Source organism: Sprattus sprattus (assembly GCF_963457725.1).
Source record: "Sprattus sprattus genome assembly, chromosome: 3".
Taxonomy (NCBI): domain Eukaryota; kingdom Metazoa; phylum Chordata; class Actinopteri; order Clupeiformes; family Clupeidae; genus Sprattus; species Sprattus sprattus.
The window spans coordinates 45,754,347-45,776,278 of NC_137922.1; the positions used below are offsets into that span (position 1 = coordinate 45,754,347).

The 21,932-nt window shown below is 38.6% G+C and overlaps 1 protein-coding gene across 1 annotated transcript; it reads right to left on the reverse strand.

Moving 5' to 3' along the window:
* Nucleotides 1–4,608: 4,608 nt before the first annotated feature.
* LOC308362803 (coiled-coil domain-containing protein 106-like) lies at nt 4,609–15,113 on the reverse strand (the record flags this gene model as incomplete). The annotated part of the gene is made up of 6 exons (XM_080835528.1): nt 4,609–4,946; nt 5,535–5,738; nt 5,922–6,080; nt 6,202–6,320; nt 14,793–14,924; nt 15,031–15,113. The coding sequence occupies 6 exons, from the start codon at nt 15,111–15,113 to the stop codon at nt 4,609–4,611; spliced, it is 1,035 nt and encodes a 344-aa protein (XP_080691654.1).
* Nucleotides 15,114–21,932: the final 6,819 nt, after the last annotated feature.

A 21,932-nucleotide genomic window follows, 5' to 3' on the forward strand; every position in this document is an offset into this window, starting at 1 on the left:
GATGAGTCCATGATACCATGTAACCTACCAAGATTTCCAGGGCCTTTGGAAGAAAAACAGCCCCACATCATCAAAGATTTGCCACCATACTTCACAGAGTGTATGAGGTGCTTTTCTATATGGCTATCTTTCTGTCTATGCCAAACCCACCTTTGATGTTTGTTGCCAAAAGGTCTATTTTGGTCTTATCTGACCATATAACCAGGTCCTATTGAAAGTCCCGGTAACATTTGGCAAACTGTAGGCACTTAAGTTTCTTGTTGATTGACAGCAGAGGCTTTTTCTGGCAACCCTCCCAAACAACCTGTGGTGATGTAGGTGGCGTCTGATGATAGTTTTGGAGACTTTCTGACCCCAAGACTCAAATAACCCCTGCAATTCTCCAGCTGGCGCCTGTTCACAGGGTCAGGTACCTACATAGTGTAGTACTACCATGTGAGGCTGGTACCAATTACACCTACAACAGGAAAGAAACGTCTGGCTAAAATAACCACAGGAGTTTTGCTAATTTTTGGGAAGAAAATACTTTCAAACATCAGGGAGCATTAAGTTACTTTAGCGGAAGAGAAATTTAGGGAAATTAAGGTACGAGTTAATTTATTTTTTTAAATAATCATCCTGTGATCCTACAACTCCAGAGGGAGAGAGAACAGTGGAAGCACAAACCTTAGATCAGGGCAGATTATAGATAGAGCCAGACGGTAAGTACACAAGATGGTGTGAATAGAAACACCCTGAGCTGAAGTGGTGAAAATGTACCTGATAGGGAAGGATAGATAGGACTGTGCCAGAGACGGCACACAGAAAAAAACACAATGCCACTCCTTGGCGCCATCAGAGATCCTGATGAGGGAGGATATGCAAAACAGGAGGGGGGTATGTTTAGAAGGGGAAATCAAGAAGGGGAACTGACAGTGCTGGATCTATTTGCCAAAGAAGGACAGAGAGCTCAGAAAATAATGCCACCCCCTCCCGTCATGCCAACAGCCCCACAATGCACACTGGTGAAGTTCACTGGTGAAGTAGATGCCTCCCCTTAGGTGACTTGAAGCTGTCATTACCAGCAAAGTCTTTTGTACAAAGAATTAAATAAATATCAGTAAGCAAGTTCAATACTTTTCCCCTGTGTCATTTCACATTATTATACATTACTTAATTTCTGAACGCATTTGTTTTAGTTTGTATGGATTACCAGGATTGTTATCATCATCTGGTGAACATTTCATGTCAATACCACCGTTTGATATATTTCCTGAGAAAAATGGTGATGTGTTCAATACTTATTTTACCCGCTGCACATAGTGTTATGGATGTTAAATGTTAAAGTCAAAACGTTAAGGTGGGTGGAGGATCTAGCAGAAGTAATGAAAATGTGGTAAACAAAGGGGGTGAAGATCCCCCCCCCCCCTTTTGTAATAATGTGAAATGACACAGGGGAAAAGTATTGAACACGCTTCCACGCTTACTTATGCTAACTTACGCTTACTTACTTAGGCTTTGTTGGTAATGACAGCTTCAAGCCGCCTCCTGTATGGAGAAACTAGTTGTATGCATTGCTCAAGTGTGTTTTTGGCCTATTTCTCCACTCAAACAGTCTTCAAATCTAGAAGGTTCCGTGGGCCTCTTCCATGAACTCTGATCTTCAGTTCTTTCCATTTATTTTCAATTGAATTAAATTCAGGTGACTGGCTTGGCCATTTTAGCACCTCTATTTTCTTTCTCTGAAACCAATTGAGAGTTCCTTGGCTTTTCATTGTGTTGCTGAAATGTCCACCTTCGTTTCACCTTTAGCATTCTGGTAGATGGCAGCAGATTTTTATAAAGAATCTCTCCGTACATTTTTCCATTCATCCTTCCTTCAATTATGTGAAGTTTGCCAGTACCGTATTGTGAAAAGCAGCCACACCATGATGTTCCCACCTCCAAACTTCACTGTTGGGATGATGTGCAGTGCCATTTGTCCTCAAAATATGGTGTGCATTATGGCATCCAAAGAGTTACATTTGACCAGACCATATTCTCCCAGTATTTCACAGGCTTGTCCAAATGTTGTGCTGCAAACTTTAAACAAGTTTCAAATAGTTTTTTCTTCAACAATGGAGTCTTATGTGGTGAGTGTGCATACGGGCCATGGCTAATTGTTTTGCAAATTCTAGGTCTTTCTGAAAGCTCTCCACAAGTGGCCCTAGGCTCTTGGACAACTCTCCTGATAATTTTTTTCAATCCTCTGTCAGAAATCTTGCGAGGAACACCTGGCCGTGGCCTGTTTATACTGAAATTATGTTCTTTCCAGTTCCGGAGTATGGCCCCAACAGTGCTCACTGGAACACTCTGAAGTTTAAAAATGCATCTGTAACCAATGCCATCAGTATGTTTTGCAACAATAAGGTTGCAAAGGTCTTGAGAGAGCTCTTTGCTTTCACCCATCATGAGATGTTTCTTGTGTGGCACCATGGTGGTAAGACACCTTTTATAGGCCATCAGTTGGGATATTAATTTGCACTGAGAAGGGGCCAGATTGCTTTCTAATTACTGATATATTTCTGCTGCTAATTTAAGATTTTCACTGTGTTATTTCACATTATTACACAACTTATTTCAGAACATATTTGTTTTGGTTCTTTGTATGTATGTATTTATTGGGCTGTTACCAAAAGCATGCCAAAACGCATGTCAATAGCACCTTTGGAAATGTATTTACTGAGAAAAATACTTATTTTACCCACTGTAAAAGCTAAATGGGTATGGATTTCACTGTGAGTGGGGATGAGGTAGCCTAAATGTTTTTGTGTGTGTTTGGCAGGTGTGTGTGTGTGTGTGTACCCACATGCGAGGAGAGGGTGAAGTATTTTTGAATTAGCTTGGGAAAACTATGACTCATTTAGAATGAGGGAGAAAGACTAGAGATGGTGAAGGGTGGGTGATTACACCACTCCTCAGGCTACACCCACATGCTTTTCTAAAACACACACGTTAGAATCACTGCCCCAATTTGAGCTCCACCTTTAGTCATTGGATTTGTTTATAAATCTGATTCTCAGGTCACTGATACTTCATTCACAGGTGTGTCCAGACATAACTTCTGTACTGAGGACAACTTTCCTTGACTGCTATCAGCATTAGTTCTGACGGTACCACTTTACAATAAGACTCCATTATAAATGGTTTATAAATAGGTTATAAATAGGTTATTAATGAGGTTGTAAACCCTTTGTAAGTCATTAATAAGCCCTTATAAATGAGTTATAATCACAATTTTTATACATCGATGCGGGCTCACTATTTCGGAAGATCCCCATCTTGGCAACCCACTGTCTATCCCTTAACTGGCTCCTCTACTAGCCCAATTGCACATTCCCTACCATTCTTGGTATTAGCCCTCAGGAGGGGGGGTGGGGGGTGACAACGTGTGCCCCCCCCCCCCCCCCCCCCCCCCCCCCCCACCAACATTTTTGTTTTTTTTTAGTAACATGGGATGCACACTATGGTCTTATCTGGGTTTCCAGAGCTGAAGTAGAACAACATGTTATTTGCTATGTTGTGTCTGGATGCTACTGGATGTCCTAAAATTTCCCTCTGGATTAATAAAGTATCCATCCATCCAAGATCAAGTTACTGCTTACTACTCATTTCAGAACAAATCACCCTTTATTAATAATTTACTAACCTTTATAACGGGCAAAACGGAGTCTTATTGTAAAGTGTGAAACACATGATCATCTAGAAATCAGTTACTTACCTTTATAACTGGCAAAACGGAGCCTTATTGTAAAGTGTGAAACAAATGACCCTTTATTAATCATTTACTAAACTTTATAACTGGCAAAACGGAGTCTTATTGTAAAGTGTGAAACAAATCACACTTTATTAATCATTTACTAACCTTTATAACTGGCAAAACGGAGTCTTATTGTAAAGTGTGAAATACATCATCATCTGGTAATCAGTTACTTACCTTTGTAACTGGCAAAACGGAGCCTTATTGTAAAGTGTGAAACAAATCACCCTTTATTAATCATTTACTAACCTTTATAACTGGCAAAACGGAGCCTTATTGTAAAGTGTGAAACAAATCACCCTTTATTTATCATTTACTAACCTTTATAACTGGCAAAACGGAGCCTTATTGTAAAGTGTGATACAAATCACCCTTTATATATCATTTACTAACCTTTATAACTGGCAAAACAGAGTCTTATTGTAAAGTGTGAAACACATCACCATATAGTAATCAGTTGCTTACCTTTATAACTGGAAAAAGGTAACCTTATTGTTAAGTGTGAAACACATCACCATCTACTAATGACTAAGTAAGCTTAAAACTTGCACAAAATGAACAGTATGACAAGAGAAATTAGGAAAACATATTTATTTGCACAAGAACAATATTGAAATGTAAACTGTCTGGCAATTCACATAAAAAAAAAATTCCTTCGGCTCTTAAAAAAAATAAAAACTATTTATCTGAGTTGAAGGGAGTGTGAGAGTGTGAGTGTGTGTGTGTGTGTGTGTGTGTGTGTGTGTGTGTGTGTGTGTGTGTGTGTGTGTGTGAACTCTACATTATAAAATCGAACAAATCAAACTAATGTAAGAATTCAAATTAAACAATTAAATTTTGTTTGGCACAGGCTTGCCTCTCCTAATGGGGAGCAGTGTCCCCCCAGCTTTCATCCCCTCTATTTTAAGTTTGGCAGCTTCATCCAGCTGAATGGCCGCATCGCACCTTTTGGCAAAGGCCAACACCGTTTCTCCACCTCCTGGCCTGTTGGACACCAGCTCCTGATATAAATCAGGAGCTGCTAAGGCCAGCTCACCTATTGCCGATGTAGAAACAACAGTATTGCGGTCAATTCTATGTTTTCTAAAGGCCCTGGTCATGGTCTTGGTCTTGCGCAACGTTTTCAGGATTGATTTGTACCGCCGTATGATTTCGTCTGGTGTTTGAACTGGAGAGGAAATAAAAAAAAAATTACACACATCTCAAAAACATACCGCTGCAAAGAATACCATACCAGACAATTGTACTTCAACACTATGGACTTGGTTGCTGTCGAACAATTCACACAAATGTATACATCTGTTCTACAATGTTTAACATTTACCAGCTGCATTGGCTATCCAAAAATCTATATCCAAAAACCCATATTTAGTATTTCTGAGGCAGCTAGTATTCTTTAGTGTGCCCACAAATCAAATTATATTCCAAAGCACTAGCATATCCATCTACCATTCTACACCAAAATCAAACTGTAAATCTAAACCAGAGAATGCAGCATGTTGTGTGATATTTACATTATCTACCAGTTCATACAGATGCATCTACAAAAATTGAATATTGTGGGAAAGTAAAAAAATAAAAAAAATCTAATTTAAATCATTAAGAGCCACCTTAGAATCATTACACATAAAATGGCATGTTTCAAGCCTATGCCCATGTTTCAAGCCTATGCTCTTATCTTTTAACTTTTTTGATTAAATTACAATTTTTTGAGATGCAACTGTACACTTTCCTTTAACAATCAGCTAAAACTTACCACGCTGCCGAAACTTCTTCAGCTCCTTATTCTTTTTGGCTCCCTTGAGGTGCTTCTTGAGGTGCTTCTTCTTCTTCTTGCGCTTCTTAGGCGAAGAGGAGGATGAGGAGGATGAGGAGGATGAGGATGAGGAGGATGAGGATGATGTGGATTGTGATTCGATTTCATCGACCACACCTATATCCCCAACTGGTTCTTCCTTCACTAAAAAAATAAAATATCAATGTGATATTTATATGGGCAAATACAGCCCATCAATCATGGCAGTGGCTAATGTACTAAAAATGAAGGCTAAAATATTTTTTTATACATATATTCCCCAGCACATGGTATAAAGACAATGCCCATAAAACTAAATTCTTTGCTGATTTAAATCTAGCTATGTACCTCTGACGGAAGCCAGTTGTCCCCGGAGAAAGTCCCTCTCTTTCTCCAGGTCCTCTATCCTTTTTGTTTGCCATTCGAGTTTGTCTTTCAAATGACGAATCTCTAACTTGTCCTTTTGAAGAAGGACTGTTGCCGTAGGGGCTAGGTCAGAGGGAGAGCCTAAAAAAGAAATAGTTAGAATAACAATAAAGCTCAATACTGTATTGTATATATGGGAATCACTGGGGATTTTATGATTTAAGTCAGAATCCTTTACAAATCCATCAAAAAAAAATATTACTGTGCCCGTCTGTCTCTTTACTGGCCCAGTCCTGTACCACGCTCACGCAGCACGCTCTCACGTGCACCCCGAATGACAGGCACACAGAGCCTGTCACTCGGTGTGCACGTGAGAGCGTGCTGCGTGCGTGGTACAGGACTGGGCTCACTAGCCACTTACAATATGTAAACCCTCAACGACCATTACCCGTTATTGTTTTCCACTGCGTGGCACTTAATATATCGTTCAGTTATTTATTTGTCTTAAAGTACTTGGCAATTAAAAATATTTGCAGTGGATCACGTTATGTACTTAATATAAGAACCCCCCTAGTCAGCTACAGCCAAGGATATAATCTATAACTGAAATGTATCTTTAGGTGGCCACCGAAATAACTCCAATGCAGACAACTCCCTACTAATAGCTTGTTTTAGCTGGATAGCAACTTGGTTTAAAATTAACTTTTATGTCCACCTGCAAATGTCTAGTGAATGTTCAAATTTGACCACTCTGTTAATTTCCAACCCTGGTTAGCAACCTCATAATTGATAAACTACCGTTATGTGGCGGGCTGGTAATGTTAGGTAGCTATCTAGGTAGGTAGATTGCTAGCTAGGTAGCTAGCTACCGAGTAGCTTAATAAACTGGCTAGATAGTAAAATAACAATGAAAACTTACTATGTCGTTTATCCGGCACCTTACGTTTTTGTGTCCTCTTGGGACGGGAACTAGCTGAAGTTCCAGCGGAACATGACTCTTTCGCTTTGGGCTCCATTCTCACATAAGGGGAAAGACGGTTCTTGGGGACGTGTGCTCTATATATACAGGTGGATGGGACTGGTACAGGCAGCTGCAACTGTCTGTGATTGGATGTTTCTATATAATTGTCTGTGGTTGGATATTTTACTTTACCTCGCTCTGGCGCCCAAATCTTTTTTGGTTCGTTTTTTTGCCTAATGTAAAACGATAAATAAATCGATTGCCCCAACACAAACATATTTTTAAGGGATTCATTTTATTCTCATTGTCTGTCTGCTGAATTCTAGGGGCACACTTAGAACTGCCCCTCAACCCAAAGAACATTTTGGGATGTCTTGATAGCGCTCGTGTATTGTTTCCATAGCAGCAGTCTTAAGTTTGTAACGCTGCCCCAGAGGGTAAGCATTGCTTCAGATCAGGGGTTAAAAAAAAAAAAAAAAATCTCCCGCTCATCGAGTCCATCGCATCTGCGCGCCACAAGAGGGGCTCACCCATCCCACACACCAGACAGAAGAAGTTTGCCTCTCTGCGGTAGGTTCACTTTATAAACTTTCAAATTGGTAAATGCAAGAATGTCTATAACATATGACATGTATTTTATATGATAGTATGTATTGTGTTGGTGGTGATGCAGTTTTGTCAATGGGAAAAACGTTATATTTTTCACCTGACCACGAGGTTCTGTATGCGTAGGGTACTGTGATTAGATGTGAATTTCGCTAGGAACTTTCCAGGCTTCAAATGCATTGTTTAATTTGACAGCGGCTGAGGCTATTTATTGATACGTCTTTTAATCTTTAATCTTTGTATAGTGCGGGGGTCGGAAATAGGCGGACAGGACCGAGACACAATTGCAAAAAATAAATACAAAATTATAATAGGCCTAATATATATATATAGGCCTATATATAATAATTTTGACCAAGCGGTTTTAGCAACTGATGTTTGCGTGACTTTTATAAACCCTTTAAATACATTAAATTAACCATAACTTTATGGCAGGCTATGTTTTTGTTTAAACTTTATAATGCCAGTAGCCAATCAGATGATAGCCTACACTACGCAGGACGGGCTCGCTGTTAAAGCTGCGAGCTGTGGGACTGGTCGCACGAGCTGCAGACAAATTGACTGAAGAAAAGCCTGCGTGTGAGTTGAGAGGGAAAGTAAAGCCAGATTCATTGCAGTACGCGGTTGAAGAGAAAGATGGCATGCTCTAAAAAGCGTCACTGCCCAACAACGAGCAAACGAGTGCATGAGTGCTGTAGCTGAAACTTTGCTAGGGAATATGCTGGTCACTATGTTTAATGTTAATATGGAAAACGACAATACACACTGTTGAAATATTATTGAAATGTAGACCTTCATTTGATCTGATAGTAAGTTGTTGACCAAACAGACACTGATACTATTAGCGCCTAAAGTACTTATATTGGCTAAATATGCCCCTGAATCATAATGCACACCTTGACTGTTGGTACATAAAACACATGCAGTCCTATATCAGTGAAATCAACGGTCATAAAAAAAATGTTTGATAGACCTCCGGACCCAAGCTTGAGGACATTTTTTTAAACTGGACCCCTTAGAATTTTAATTGGATACCCCTGGTATAGTGGGCTCATATCAATAGAAACAAATGGTAGGTGTTAAATGTATCCCTATCGAAATGCTAACTAGGCTACTCATTCAATTCCTCCAGCTAGCTAGTAATCATTAAAAAAATATTATAAAAAAACACAAGGTAGGCTATGTTAATAATTTTGTTATATAAAAAAACCTTTTTGTGTTGTGATGGAAATGATTATTTTTTTTCTTAATGTTAGAATAAAATGACAAAAATGATATAATGTTTAAATAATTTTGTCACACGTTTCTCTGGATTCTGTTGAACTGTCTTGCAATATCTACTTCATCTAGTCTGAGTTTTGTTTGTCCATGTAAATTATACCAAAAGTAAAAATGTGTTATCATAAAGGTATGTCAGAGATCTTGTTAATTGTCGGTGTCTACTCCCTCAGCAAAATGTCTCTGAAAAAGAAGTTGTTGGCCCGGATTGAGGAAAAACAAACAAAACGCAGGACACTGAAATTGATAAAGTGGATGCAGAAGAAACATCTTCTGAAGAAAAAGCTCAGATGCACTCTCTGCCACCACAAGATGAGAATGGTATCTGTGATGAAGACAGACCAATACATCTGGTATGTGATATGGCGTAACAATGTCAGTGAATGGAACAACATGACACTATGATTATCATCAACGTGATCATTCTTCTTTCATCTAATTATTATTATTCTTTCTACTACTGTATAGATTAATACATTGAAAGGCACGTCTAAGTAATTTCATTAAAAGTAATGCATTGTGACGTGTGTACAATATATCACTACAATAATATACACACACACACACACACACACATACAGTATGTATAATTATTATATATGAATTGTATATTTAAAAAGAAATGTGGTATGTTCTCAGGTACTGTCAAAGAGCAGGTCATGGGAAAGTCTCCAGAACGATCAGAGCTGGCTCCTTTTTTGAAAGATCAAAATCATCGCTTTTCAGTTGGATGAAATTCATTTACAGGTGCTGTGCTGTGATTTTGTATCAACAAAAATAACTTGCTGTAAACATTAGGGAGGTCGCTGATTAACACTTGCATCTCAGTGTTGCGATGGTTTTTAAAAAATCAGAAAGTAGTAAAAAAGGTATTAAAAAGGTATTAAATGTAGCTTAAGGCTTGCTGTATATACCCTGTTACAGTACACATATGGCTACAGAAATCTTATCAATGTTTTAAATATTATTCCTCCCTACCACAGATTCTCACAAGGGCTCAGGCTCAGGCAGATTGACATGGTCGATGATGGTATTGCTGGCAGCTCCAGAACCCTGACTAATATGGCAAGACGCATACGAGGGGTCTGTATTTGCGCAATGGACAGACACAGAAGGAAGAGCAGACAGTGTCTTGGTGGTCACAAAGAATTTGTTGTGATAGATGAGAGCTGCTTCCGCCATCAGCGAAAGGTTTGTATCTTTCCAGTTTGATTAAAATGTGAGCTCCTTAAAGACACCACTATTTTGTGCTAACCAAATAACCAACCATCTGTCAGATGCACATTTATCACCCAAGCCTGCACATGGACATGCACACACACACACAAACACATACAAGTTAGAAATAAGGTTTTTATTTGTGACCTTCTTCAATGTAATATAAGTAAACTATTTGTATTGAGTATTTGTGTCTGGGAGTTTCTTGGCGATTCATGTTCGGCAGTTAAATGAAAATCTGTTTAATGGGAACTATTTAATAATTTATATATTTTAAAAATCTTGTCTGTATTATACACTGGGCTCTGTTGTACAAGATAATCAAACATTTGTATTGCTGGAGTTATCAATATGGACAATTTTTGTATAATCATCAATAAAGGATGTTATACAATGCCCCTGATAACTAGTATGGCATTTTGTACAAAGATTTTTGGTGTAATTTGTGTACATTTTTTTGATTAAAATTATGTTGTGATTTTTTTTTTTTTTTTTTAGTATGCACGGGGACGATTTGGCAGAACCTGGAGAAGGAAGAAATGGGTTTTTGGAATGGTGGGAGTTAGAGACAAAAGGCGGAGACTAGTGTTGAAACTAGTTGAAAAAAGGTCAAGACGCCACCTTGTCCCTGTGATAAGACAGCATGTGAAGTCAGGAAGTAGAATTATTAGTGATGAGTGGAGGGCATACAAAAACGTGCTAGGAAACCTGGGGTACAAACACTACACTGTAAACCACAGCAGGTGGTTTGTGAATCCCCAGTCTGGCAGTCATACCCAACATGTGGAAAGAGCTTGGGTGACCATCAAAGGGCAAGTGCGTAGACTTAGGGGAAATCGCACAGAGAGTTTGTTGGAGGAACACCTCAAGGTCCTTGAATGGTCATCATGGCTTGGCTCTGGTCACCCTGATGGGCCACTAGGACGCCTGCTGAAAGATATGAGAAAAGCCTTTCCAGTGTGAATGAGTTTATTTATGTCTGACACACACACTCTTTCAAACTCCATGTGTATGCCCTTCCCCTCTGTCATACAGATTGTTTATTTATTTTTTAAGAGCCCAAGGACATTTTGTTTTTTGTTAATTACCATAGAGTAGGGCTACGCAGTTTTAGTTAAGACAGTTTAAATGAATGGTGTAAATAAATGTGATTTCATAATATCTTTGTTGTTGTCTTACTGTTCATTTTGTGAATGTGTTATTAGGGAAGTTATAAAGCTTACTTACACATTAGTAAATGGTGATGTGTTTCACACTTTACAATAAGTCTCCGTTTGGCCAGTTATAAAGGTTAGTAACTGATTACTAGATGATGATGTGTTTCACACTTTACAATAAGACTCTGTTTTGCCAGTTATAAAGGTTAGTAAATGATATATAAAGGGTGATTTGTATCACACTTTACAATAAGGCTCCGTTTTGCCAGTTATAAAGGTTAGTAAATGATAAATAAAGGGTGATTTGTTTCACACTTTACAATAAGGCTCCGTTTTGCCAGTTATAAAGGTTAGTAAATGATTAATAAAGGGTGATTTGTTTCACACTTTACAATAAGGCTCCGTTTTGCCAGTTACAAAGGTAAGTAACTGATTACCAGATGATGATGTATTTCACACTTTACAATAAGACTCCGTTTTGCCAGTTATAAAGGTTAGTAAATGATTAATAAAGTGTGATTTGTTTCACACTTTACAATAAGACTCCGTTTTGCCAGTTATAAAGTTTAGTAAATGATTAATAAAGGGTCATTTGTTTCACACTTTACAATAAGGCTCCGTTTTGCCAGTTATAAAGGTAAGTAACTGATTTCTAGATGATCATGTGTTTCACACTTTACAATAAGACTCCGTTTTGCCCGTTATAAAGGTTAGTAAATTATTAATAAAGGGTGATTTGTTCTGAAATGAGTAGTAAGCAGTAACTTGATCTTGGATGGATGGATACTTTATTAATCCAGAGGGAAATTTTAGGACATCCAGTAGCATCCAGACACAACATAGCAAATAACATGTTGTTCTACTTCAGCTCTGGAAACCCAGATAAGACCATAGTGTGCATCCCATGTTACTAAAAAAAAACAAAAATGTTGGTGGGGGGGGGGGGGGGGGGGGGGGGGGCACACGTTGTCACCCCCCACCCCCCCTCCTGAGGGCTAATACCAAGAATGGTAGGGAATGTGCAATTGGGCTAGTAGAGGAGCCAGTTAAGGGATAGACAGTGGGTTGCCAAGATGGGGATCTTCCGAAATAGTGAGCCCGCATCGATGTATAAAAATTGTGATTATAACTCATTTATAAGGGCTTATTAATGACTTACAAAGGGTTTACAACCTCATTAATAACCTATTTATAACCTATTTATAAACCATTTATAATGGAGTCTTATTGTAAAGTGGTACCGTTCTGACAAATCCGAGGACTTTGACCCCGTAAGTTTAACCACGCTTTCAAACCACACTTTCATTCTTTTGCAAACTATCTAAAAATTCTGTATAGTTATTAACGGAATTAACCTAAAATACTATAAACAAAGATCACACTAGTGTGTGTAAATAGTCGTTTCATTTGGTAACTAGATATTCAAGGTTAAAAAAGTTTCTAAAAACCAAAAATGCATTTTTTTGTCGATCAAGTTAAAATGATTGTATATTGTTATTATAATTAAGTATAGCTATTATCTAAATTAACCTAAACTTCTGTACACGTGGATCACACTAGTGTATGTAAATAGTCAGCATGAATTTAATCATTCATTTGGTAACTCGATTTTGAAGGTAAAAAAAGTTTCCAAAACTAAAAAAAGAAAAAGTGTTAAAAAGTTAAAACAACACAAACACCATTCAAATTACATTATAGCATGTGCATGTAGTTTACAATAGTGCTTAAAAACTCACTTACTTAAAAATTATTTAGAAGAAGAGTGGATGTCTCACTTCAGGATAGGTTCCCTCAATGGAACGTCCCGGGCATGGGCACAGATGCCATCTCTCGGCCTCTCCTGGTTAAGTATGAGAATGTATAAGATTTTAACGATTCTGATTCCATTCCGATTCCTGGTTTTCGATTCCATTCCTTAGCCTATATTCTTGTATCGATTATTTTTGGGCAAGGAAAAAAAAGAGTACAAACAGGTTTATTTACATTCATTTATTTTATAATAAATAATATTCGCTTAATAGATAATGCACAGCATATACAGTATGTATGTACATTTACATGTTTTAATTAACCAAAAACAAACCTAAGAAAAGGTCAACAAACTCTCAAAGTGGTGTCCTGAGACCCATAGCCTACAGATCTTTTTCCTTGATATTAGTCCTTACTTTAATTCCAACCATAAGTAACAGAATGTATGACTGATTTGGTAACAGGTTTCTTACAATTTGTGTAATAAAACATCAATCTAAAAATTCTCATCAGTCCCTCCCTGGTCTAATTTGTGGCTGTTTAGGGGTCCCTGATCCGCTGTGGTAAATAATATTTGAACATGCCAATTACAGTGCTGTTTAGAAAAAAAAGATCTTTAAGATCTTTATAAGATTGTTAGGGTATAAAGTTCAACTAATCAAAAAGATGTGTCCAGTTTCCGAGCGTAGTCGGGGTTCAATCGAAGATCCAATTCATGTAACTCCCCAAATCTTGATTTCCTGTGTCCGACTGATATCCAATTTACACCCCAGATAAGTGATCGGATTACGCTGGAAATCGAACAACGTGAGCATGTCACTCTCAAAACTAGATTACATCTGGACAACAACAACTTTTGCGCATGCTTGAGATCCTCCCCATAGACATATATACATGCTTCATATATGTCTACGATATGATCATCGCTGCTAGACGCTCACTGTTCTTGTGCTCCCTCTCATTCACTTTGAAATACTGAAACGAAACTGAAACTGAAACGTTGACTGCGTTTTGGACAGAATGTGGTAATTCACTGAACAAATATTTTCATATTACTTTTCCACCACTTGTTAGTCATGTAATCCATTCATATCGATGTGAATCAATCAATACTAATACAACTTTAACTGTGATGTGTTTTTGTTTCATTTACAACTTATTTACTGTATAATCAACGGTAGAAGATGCCCGCTTGTAAACATTTCACATTTGATTTGAACTGACGCGGCCAAGATCTGGATTTGTCACTGCCATGTACCGTTAGTACCGTCTACCCCCATGGATAGAGAAGTCGGGCTTTGGCCGAAATCGGGGTTATGCCATCATGTAACCGCACTGACTGATGAAAGTTGAAGTCTCAGCATATCAGTGAATCTGCTACTGACTAGCATATCCATGTTGCCTCATCTACAGTCAAGAAATGTCAGTACTGGCATCTCATGTCTATCTATAAACTATTTGTCCTATGGGGGCTTAGCAGCTATGTGTGTTCGGTATCTTTTTCCATTTTCTACTACTAACAAAAACCCTAAAAATGGTCTAAATGTAATTTAATTTTGTGGCACATAATGTCATTCATAGGGGTGGTTGTTTCTAAACTCTGTACAACAGCCTGCCACCAGGAGGGGATAAAGACCAGCTTTAGTCACTTCACTCTTACCATCAGCCAAACTCTACTCACAGTACAATGGCAGTGCAAATCCATCTTGTGTTCATGTAAAATAGGCTCAGGTGAGAGAGTCGTTTTTCCCTCCTACTCACCACCATGATTTTGTGTCTAGTTCACAAAGTGAGCATTTGAGCAGTCTGAATGGTAAATGTGTGTGTGTGAGAGAGACACACACAGAGAGATAGAGAAAGAAAGAGGTAGAGAGTTGTTCCTACCTGAGCAGCAGTGCCTCTGGCTCCATCCTCCACACCTCCTCCTGCACCAGCAGCTGAGTGCAGAGAGGCTGCAGGTGGAACAGACACTGTAGTGTGGCGTTCAGGTAGCAGGTCTGTCCCAGGTTGGGCAGCCTGCAGGGAGAAGGAGATAAAGCCATGCCACACATGTTCAACCCAGCGTAGAATAGGCCTACTGCAAACACAACATGTTCCTGAAAAGGATGATAAAGTCACATACCTTAGGTTGACTGACAGAGTACAGTCCAGGTGCCAGTACAGTATGTCAAACAAACATGGCAAACAAACGGTATGATTGTGCATTGTCCTTCACCAAGTAGTTTTTGGAAGGGGGGTGGCAGGCAGACACGTTTGTACCTTTGTACACCATGGAGAAATATATGGAATGCTATGCAAGTTCTACGTTTTTAAGAAAGTTATAAAGTTACTGGGCCTTCATCATCCAAACCAACACATAGAACTTCTGTTCGTACACTTACGGAAGTTAGGTTCTAAGTTAGGCAAATCCAATATACCTATTGACATTTTACCATCTTTTAACCTAACTGTCAGTATTTTTTGACAAATGTTTTTTCTATGTGAGCAATGTATCACATATTTCAATTATTGTATAACTGTAATTGTATTCTTCCTTTATGCAATGTATTTGAAGTTTATTAAATATAGTCTCTTACTTTGGCCAGCAACATGATCAACAAAGCCAGCTTTCTTCTCCTCTCTGCTCTCCTCTACTGTGGAGACACAGGTATGAAGCCTCATCAGTTAGAAATAAACACAAATACATGGCATATTATAGATTATTTAAATCTACATCTAACATTTGGTTTTGGAGGTACAGAGGGCTTAGAGCAGAAGGCTGAAGAGCACAGACTTCGTAAGTATTTTTTCTTTAGTGCCACAGAAAATTTGGTATTTTTTTTTAACCGGTATTTTTCTTGTAATCCTACACATTGGTTGAGCAAAGCAAAACAAAATTCAGGAGACTTAAAATATGCTGTGTATCTATGCATTGCTGTGACATCTGTATCCAAAACATGCTCACAGAGACTTGCCCTCAGTACTGGACTCCCTATGGTACCCGCTGTTTCCAGTTTGTCTACAAAGCAAGATCTTGGGCTGAATCTGAGGTGTGTCCTATTTCTATCACATTAAGGACATTCTGGTTTGTCATTAACTTATAATGCCCCTTTCACTACCACAATAATTGATTATGAACCAGAGGACTGATGTATACATATCTACAAGGATGTTTCTGATATTTTATCCACCTGTTGTTTATCATGTCATCAACAAAACTTCAACAGAAACTTGTTCTTGCAGAGTCACTGTGTTCGGATGGGAGGGAACCTGGCCTCGGTGCACAGCATAGCTGAGTACAGCTTCATCCGGGAACTGATCCGCAAACGCACTCAAGGCGCACCTCGTACTTGGATCGGAGGATATGATGCGGCTCAGGTATGACAGCTGCAATGTATTGATTATAATCATCTTTCTTTCCCACCTTGGGCATGTTGAATACGACAACGGCAACACATGACAACACAATATGACGACACATACCAATGCATGCTCAGTTTAAAACAATACTGTTCAGAAGCAAATATCTGTGGTTGACATTTTGTCTCTTTTTGTCAGGAGGGTCTGTGGTTTTGGAGTGATGGGTCCAGGTTTGACTACACTAACTGGGCTCCTCGTCAGCCTGATAATATTGGAGGAGAGCATTGTGTGGAAATGAACTTTCCAGGTACAGTCACCACTATTCAAATTATATTTCTGCTGCAATGAAAATCTTGAATCCCTGAAAATGAATTCATAATTATATATACATAAAAAAATCGAGTCATAATCATGATATGGTAATTTTGGTATCACCACCTTGTTTGTTCTTGTCAGCTCATAGTGTTGTAGACCATCAGTTTTGCATTGCATTACTGTTCCACAGTGCCAACTGCAGCCCAATGGAGACAGTAGACTTCAAAATGACATATTTTATTAAAATCAACCTTTTTTTCTTAGTGCTCTGGAATGATGCCCCATGTAAGGGTCTGTTCCCATCCGTGTGTGCTATCCGGCGTTTGTGAAACTGGAGAAGCTAACAAGAAATCCTTCAATTTAAAGCTCAAAAGTAAAATCCCACTGCCCTAAACACAGAATGGGATGGTGGTAGTACAAGCTTCAAATAATCATCAAGTTAATAAATTGCTTTGCATGCAGCGTAAAGGTGATGTTATTCTGTGTTTGTGTACATGTGTCATTCATTTTCATATCACCATTATGGGCATTTCTAGACTCTTTCTTGGACTGGCTTCAACCCACCTGTCTTTCAACTCAGCCCCCCACAAAACTATCAAGCAAATTACTTCTCAAAGCAAACTAAATAATGAATTTGCAATAGTAGCCTACAAATTCCTTTGAGGCGTTAACCCTAATAGGGAAAAAACAGAAGGTAAGGTAACATTTACAGGTTGCGCACTACCTGTTGTCTTTTGTTTAAAAAAAAAAAAATGTTTTGCCATTATTCCAGCAAACTAAACCTTAAAGCACAACTAGAAAATGCATTTCCTGAAGGAAATACCAGTGCATGAAATGCAAAAGTTAAGAAAGAACGAATAAAAGAAAAGTGAAAGAAGGAAAGAAGAAAAGAAAGAAGAGTGAAAGAAGTAAGGAAAGAAGAGTGGCAGAAGGAAAGAAGAAAAGAAAGGAGATTGAAGAAAGGAAAGAAGAAAGGAAAGAAGAGTGGAAGAAGGAAAGAAGAGTGGAAGAAGGAAACAAGAAAAGAAAGGAAAGAGTGAAAGAAGGAAAGAAGACTGAAAGAAGGAAAGAAGAAAGGAAAGAAGAAAGGAAAGAAGAGTGGAAGAAGGAAAGAAGAAAAGAAAGAAGAGTGAAGAAAGGAAAGAAGAGTGGAAGAAGGAAAGAAGAAAAAAAAGGAAAGAGTGAAAGAAGGAAAGAAGACTGAAAGAAGGAAAGAAGAAAGGAAAGAAGAGTGGAAGAAGGAAAGAAGAAAAGAAAGAAGAGTGAAAGAAGGGTGGAAGAAGGAAAGAAGGGTGAAAGAAGGAAAGAAGAGTGGAAGAAGGAAAGAAGAGGGAAGAAGAGTGGAAGAAAGAAAGAAGAAAAGAAAGAAGAGTGAAAGAAGGAAAGAAGAAAGGAAAGAAGAGTAAAAGAAGGAAAGAGTGGAAGAAGGAAAGAAGAGTGGAAGAAGGGAAAAAGAAAGGAAAGAAGAGTGGAAGAAGGAAAGAAGAGTGGAAGAAAGGAAAAAAGAAAGGAAGGAAGAGTGGAATTAAGAAAGAAGAGAGGAGAGAAGAGAGAACAAGTGTGTGAGTGGAAGAAGGAAAGAAGAGTGGAAGAAGGAAAGAAAAGTGGAAGAAGGGAAGAAGAACCGAAGAAAATAAGAAGAAAAGAAGGAAAGAAGAAAAGAAAAAGGTAAGAAGAGTGGAAGAAGGGAAGAAGAAAGGAAAGAAGAGTGGAAGAAGGAAAGAAGAAAGTAAAGAAGAGTAGAAAGAAGGAAAGAAGAAAGGAAAGAAGAGAGGAAGAAACAAAGTAAGGAAAGAAGAGTGAACAAGAGTGGCTCTGGATAAAGACAGTAAAGAGAGAGTGAAAATATTGAAAGAAGGAGAAAAAAGAGTGAAGCAGAGAGATGGCGTGTGAGAGAAAGTAGAGTGAGAGTGATAGAGAGAAAAAAAAGTAGAGTATGGAAGGTGTCTATTAATATTCCTAGTTATACAGTTGAATGGAGAGGTACAGAGAGAAGAGGACCCTTTGAGGCTTGCCGCAGGTGTCAGTGAAGCACAGGTGCAAGCCCTAATTACCCTATTATGATGTCATAATGGCCCAATGTAAGTCAATGGGAAAATTTAGATTTGTTTTTCTTTAATAACTTAAAAAGTATAAAGTTTAGAAAAGTGAAAAATACATAGCATAAGTGTCCTTTACAAGACCTACGCGACAAAGTTTGAATGAAGTTTCTACGTTAAGCGGTTCGGGCTGAATTAATCGCAGAAAAAGGTAACAAGAATAAGAAGAAGAAGAAGAAGAAGAAGCCTAGGAATAACAATACAGGGCATTTCATGCACTGTAATTATATAAAATGTATTGTATTAAATCATAACATGGCAGAATGAGTAATCAGAGATTAAGGAAACATGCAAAACTGAAATACTGGCTTCTCCAACAAAAACAACAACGCTACAGCCAGTATATTCTCCTTTTATAATGTCTGCTCTGCAGCGGAACATCTGTTTGTGTTTTGGCCTGTGTGATTCCGCCCGCTGCACATTTCTTCAGTACCATTTAAACACCCCTGGTTGCCAGATAGGAACGCAAACACAGTGTGCAACTACCATGGAAGTAAGCAAATTACCAGACCAATAGATATAATGTTTGATTCTACCGTACCAAAAAACCCTCTGCATCCTTCTAAAAAATGTGCCCGACCAGAGACATAGTAAAATACGCTTCAATATTGGTGATTTGAAAGATGGATAGTTTATCATGGCAACTAGCTGGGATGGGCATTTTACGTAATTTCAACATTTCAGTACTTGCATTCATACCCTGTGGTAGGTATGCAGCTGGGTTATCAAGGCATATGTGTATCATTGTGAAATATATGCTTTATTTAATTAAACACATTGTTTGAAGACCAACATTTACAAATGCACAGATTTAAAATATTGTACGTTTTAAAGACATTTTCACTCCTAACGTGAACAGAAGATGACAGTATTGCACTGTTGTGACTGGTGAGTAGATTTCGACAGGGAAAGTGAATATCTTTTAAGACATATCTTTGACTTTCCTGTATTCTGTCCTTTTTTCGCTTCATCCATGTTCTATGTGCAATTCACGCAGACTGGAACATAAAAAAACACAAAATGAACCTCAACCCTTAACATCCCAGGGTATAGTTTAACTTCCTTTTAAAATTCATACCATAACTTAACCTCCCTTTAAAATTCATACCATAACTTAACCATCTCTCTTCATGTTAGGTTTATGGACTTAAAGATCCCCTTAATCTCCCCCCTGCTAATCTTTACCAAGTCCCCCCTTTGTATCTGTTTGTTTATACATTAGTATTGCCCTCTTCTTTCCATCTTCTAACCCTAACCAGGTTTCTCATTTCATTTTAACTGTATTGTGTTTCCCTTTTCTTTCCGATAACTGGGTAGTATCCATAATAAGGAATATCCTGCTTAATACAATCCACATACAAATCACACACACATTTTACTCATCTTTTGTTTTTTACTTCCAAAAACAGGATAGGCCAAATATGTATTTTAACAGGCTGTTAAAATACATATTTAATAACAGCACAAACCAGCACAAACGTAGCACAAACGATTGAGACTATTTTGATGAGATTTGACGTCTCAGGCCAGAAAATGTTATTCTGAATAATTAAAACCCCGTAATAGCACAACCGATCATTTCTACGGGTCAAACCAGCACAAACCTAACACACACGAACAACAGTACTATTTTGATATTTTGAATGACACGGGGGCCAGCTTCACTCACGCTCATGAGCCATGAGTACCTACATGTCTCATAGATTGTTGCCTTATCTACAGTCAAGAGCGTGCTTTCAGTTCTGGCATCTTATGTCTCTTTCTTAAATACATTTTCCTTTGCATACATTCCCTAGACTAAGGTCTCGATGTAGCCAACATGGAGGTGGGACTGTACACGGTAACCAGTAATAACGCACTTTTAACTTTCGTTTTCCTAACATCATAGCCTTCTATACAACTTCCGTGTTTGGTAGTGGAGTACAGAACACGTGCGGTAAATTTGTGTTTTAGGAAAATATCCTACAAAACGTCACGTCTGTACAAGACTTGAGGTCCTCGGGAGTAGGATAGAGGTATGCAGTTAATGGTATATTTTCGATACGTTTGTGTAGGCTCACTCACTTCTATAAAAGCGACAGACACTTAAGCAGGAGATACGGACGTGAGCACAAGCCATGCCCATGAAAGATTCAGATTACTATTGCTTGAAGGTTTTCTTCTTATTTAATACATTTTGTTGTCTTGCGTGGTTTAAGGTAGCCTTTTTGAAAGAGATCAAAACTGTCTTTGTTTTTGTCTTCCTTTAGCGACAATGGACCAATTAGATTTTCGTAAGGCAGAAATACACTTCTGCATTCTTCGGGGCCGAACACACCAGGGCGCGTTTGTACAGGCGCTTCAAAAACGCCTTGGCATAGTGCGGCGCCCAAAACAGCCTGGTGCACCTGTGAAGCGGGGCTGCGTGTGCAACCAGGCGATCAAACGTAATACAAACTATTGGTGTTTGAATAATTGTTGGTTTCGAATTGTATAGTTCCTCGTAGTTTACAGCTTAAATTAAGGTTTCATCTACATTTGCCATCGCCGTTTTCGTTTGTAAAATACCTTTCATACCACATCTACCAGCATCAAAACTGGAAAGAAGTGGTAAAGTAGTTAAGCCCGCCTGTTGCTTGAACTGATTGGCTGCCTGGGCTGAGTGTGACATTGATGAGCGGTGCGCCTCCCTGCCTTGCGCTGGAAAGTTGAGAATAGTTCAACTTTTAAGCGCACCAAAAAAGTGCTAGATAGACGCAACATATCGATATTCACATCCCACCACCCAACTACCCTTTGATTGACAGGCATCAGGCTCCAGTGGTGGTTGGGTGGGAGGGGCTAATGGTCAAGGCTGATCGGAGTTCAGAGTGTTGCGTCAACAGAAGTCACATTTTCTTTACGGTCTATTGGCCCAAGGGCTGCAAAATGCCATGAATGTAACCACATTACTAAAATGATTGGACCACTCCACAAATGCTCATTGTTTTTAGAACAGATTGCATTGACTGACACCAATGTTTGGAATGGCACACTTTTTAAAACTGCCATACTGGCAAGCTGACCTGTATTTTTTATTTTTTAAATGACAATGTCTTCCTTCCTAACTGCACTCATCTTTTCACTTGTGTTCCACGCCACTTATGTTGTTGAACTGCATGTGGAAGGGGCAACTGACCCATACAACTGAGAAATGATTGGTTGCCTTTCTGGTGAATTTGCATTTGCCCAGCCAAACCTATCAGAACTTTTATGTATCCAATTTGTTGCTGTTGGGGAATATGTAACGCCA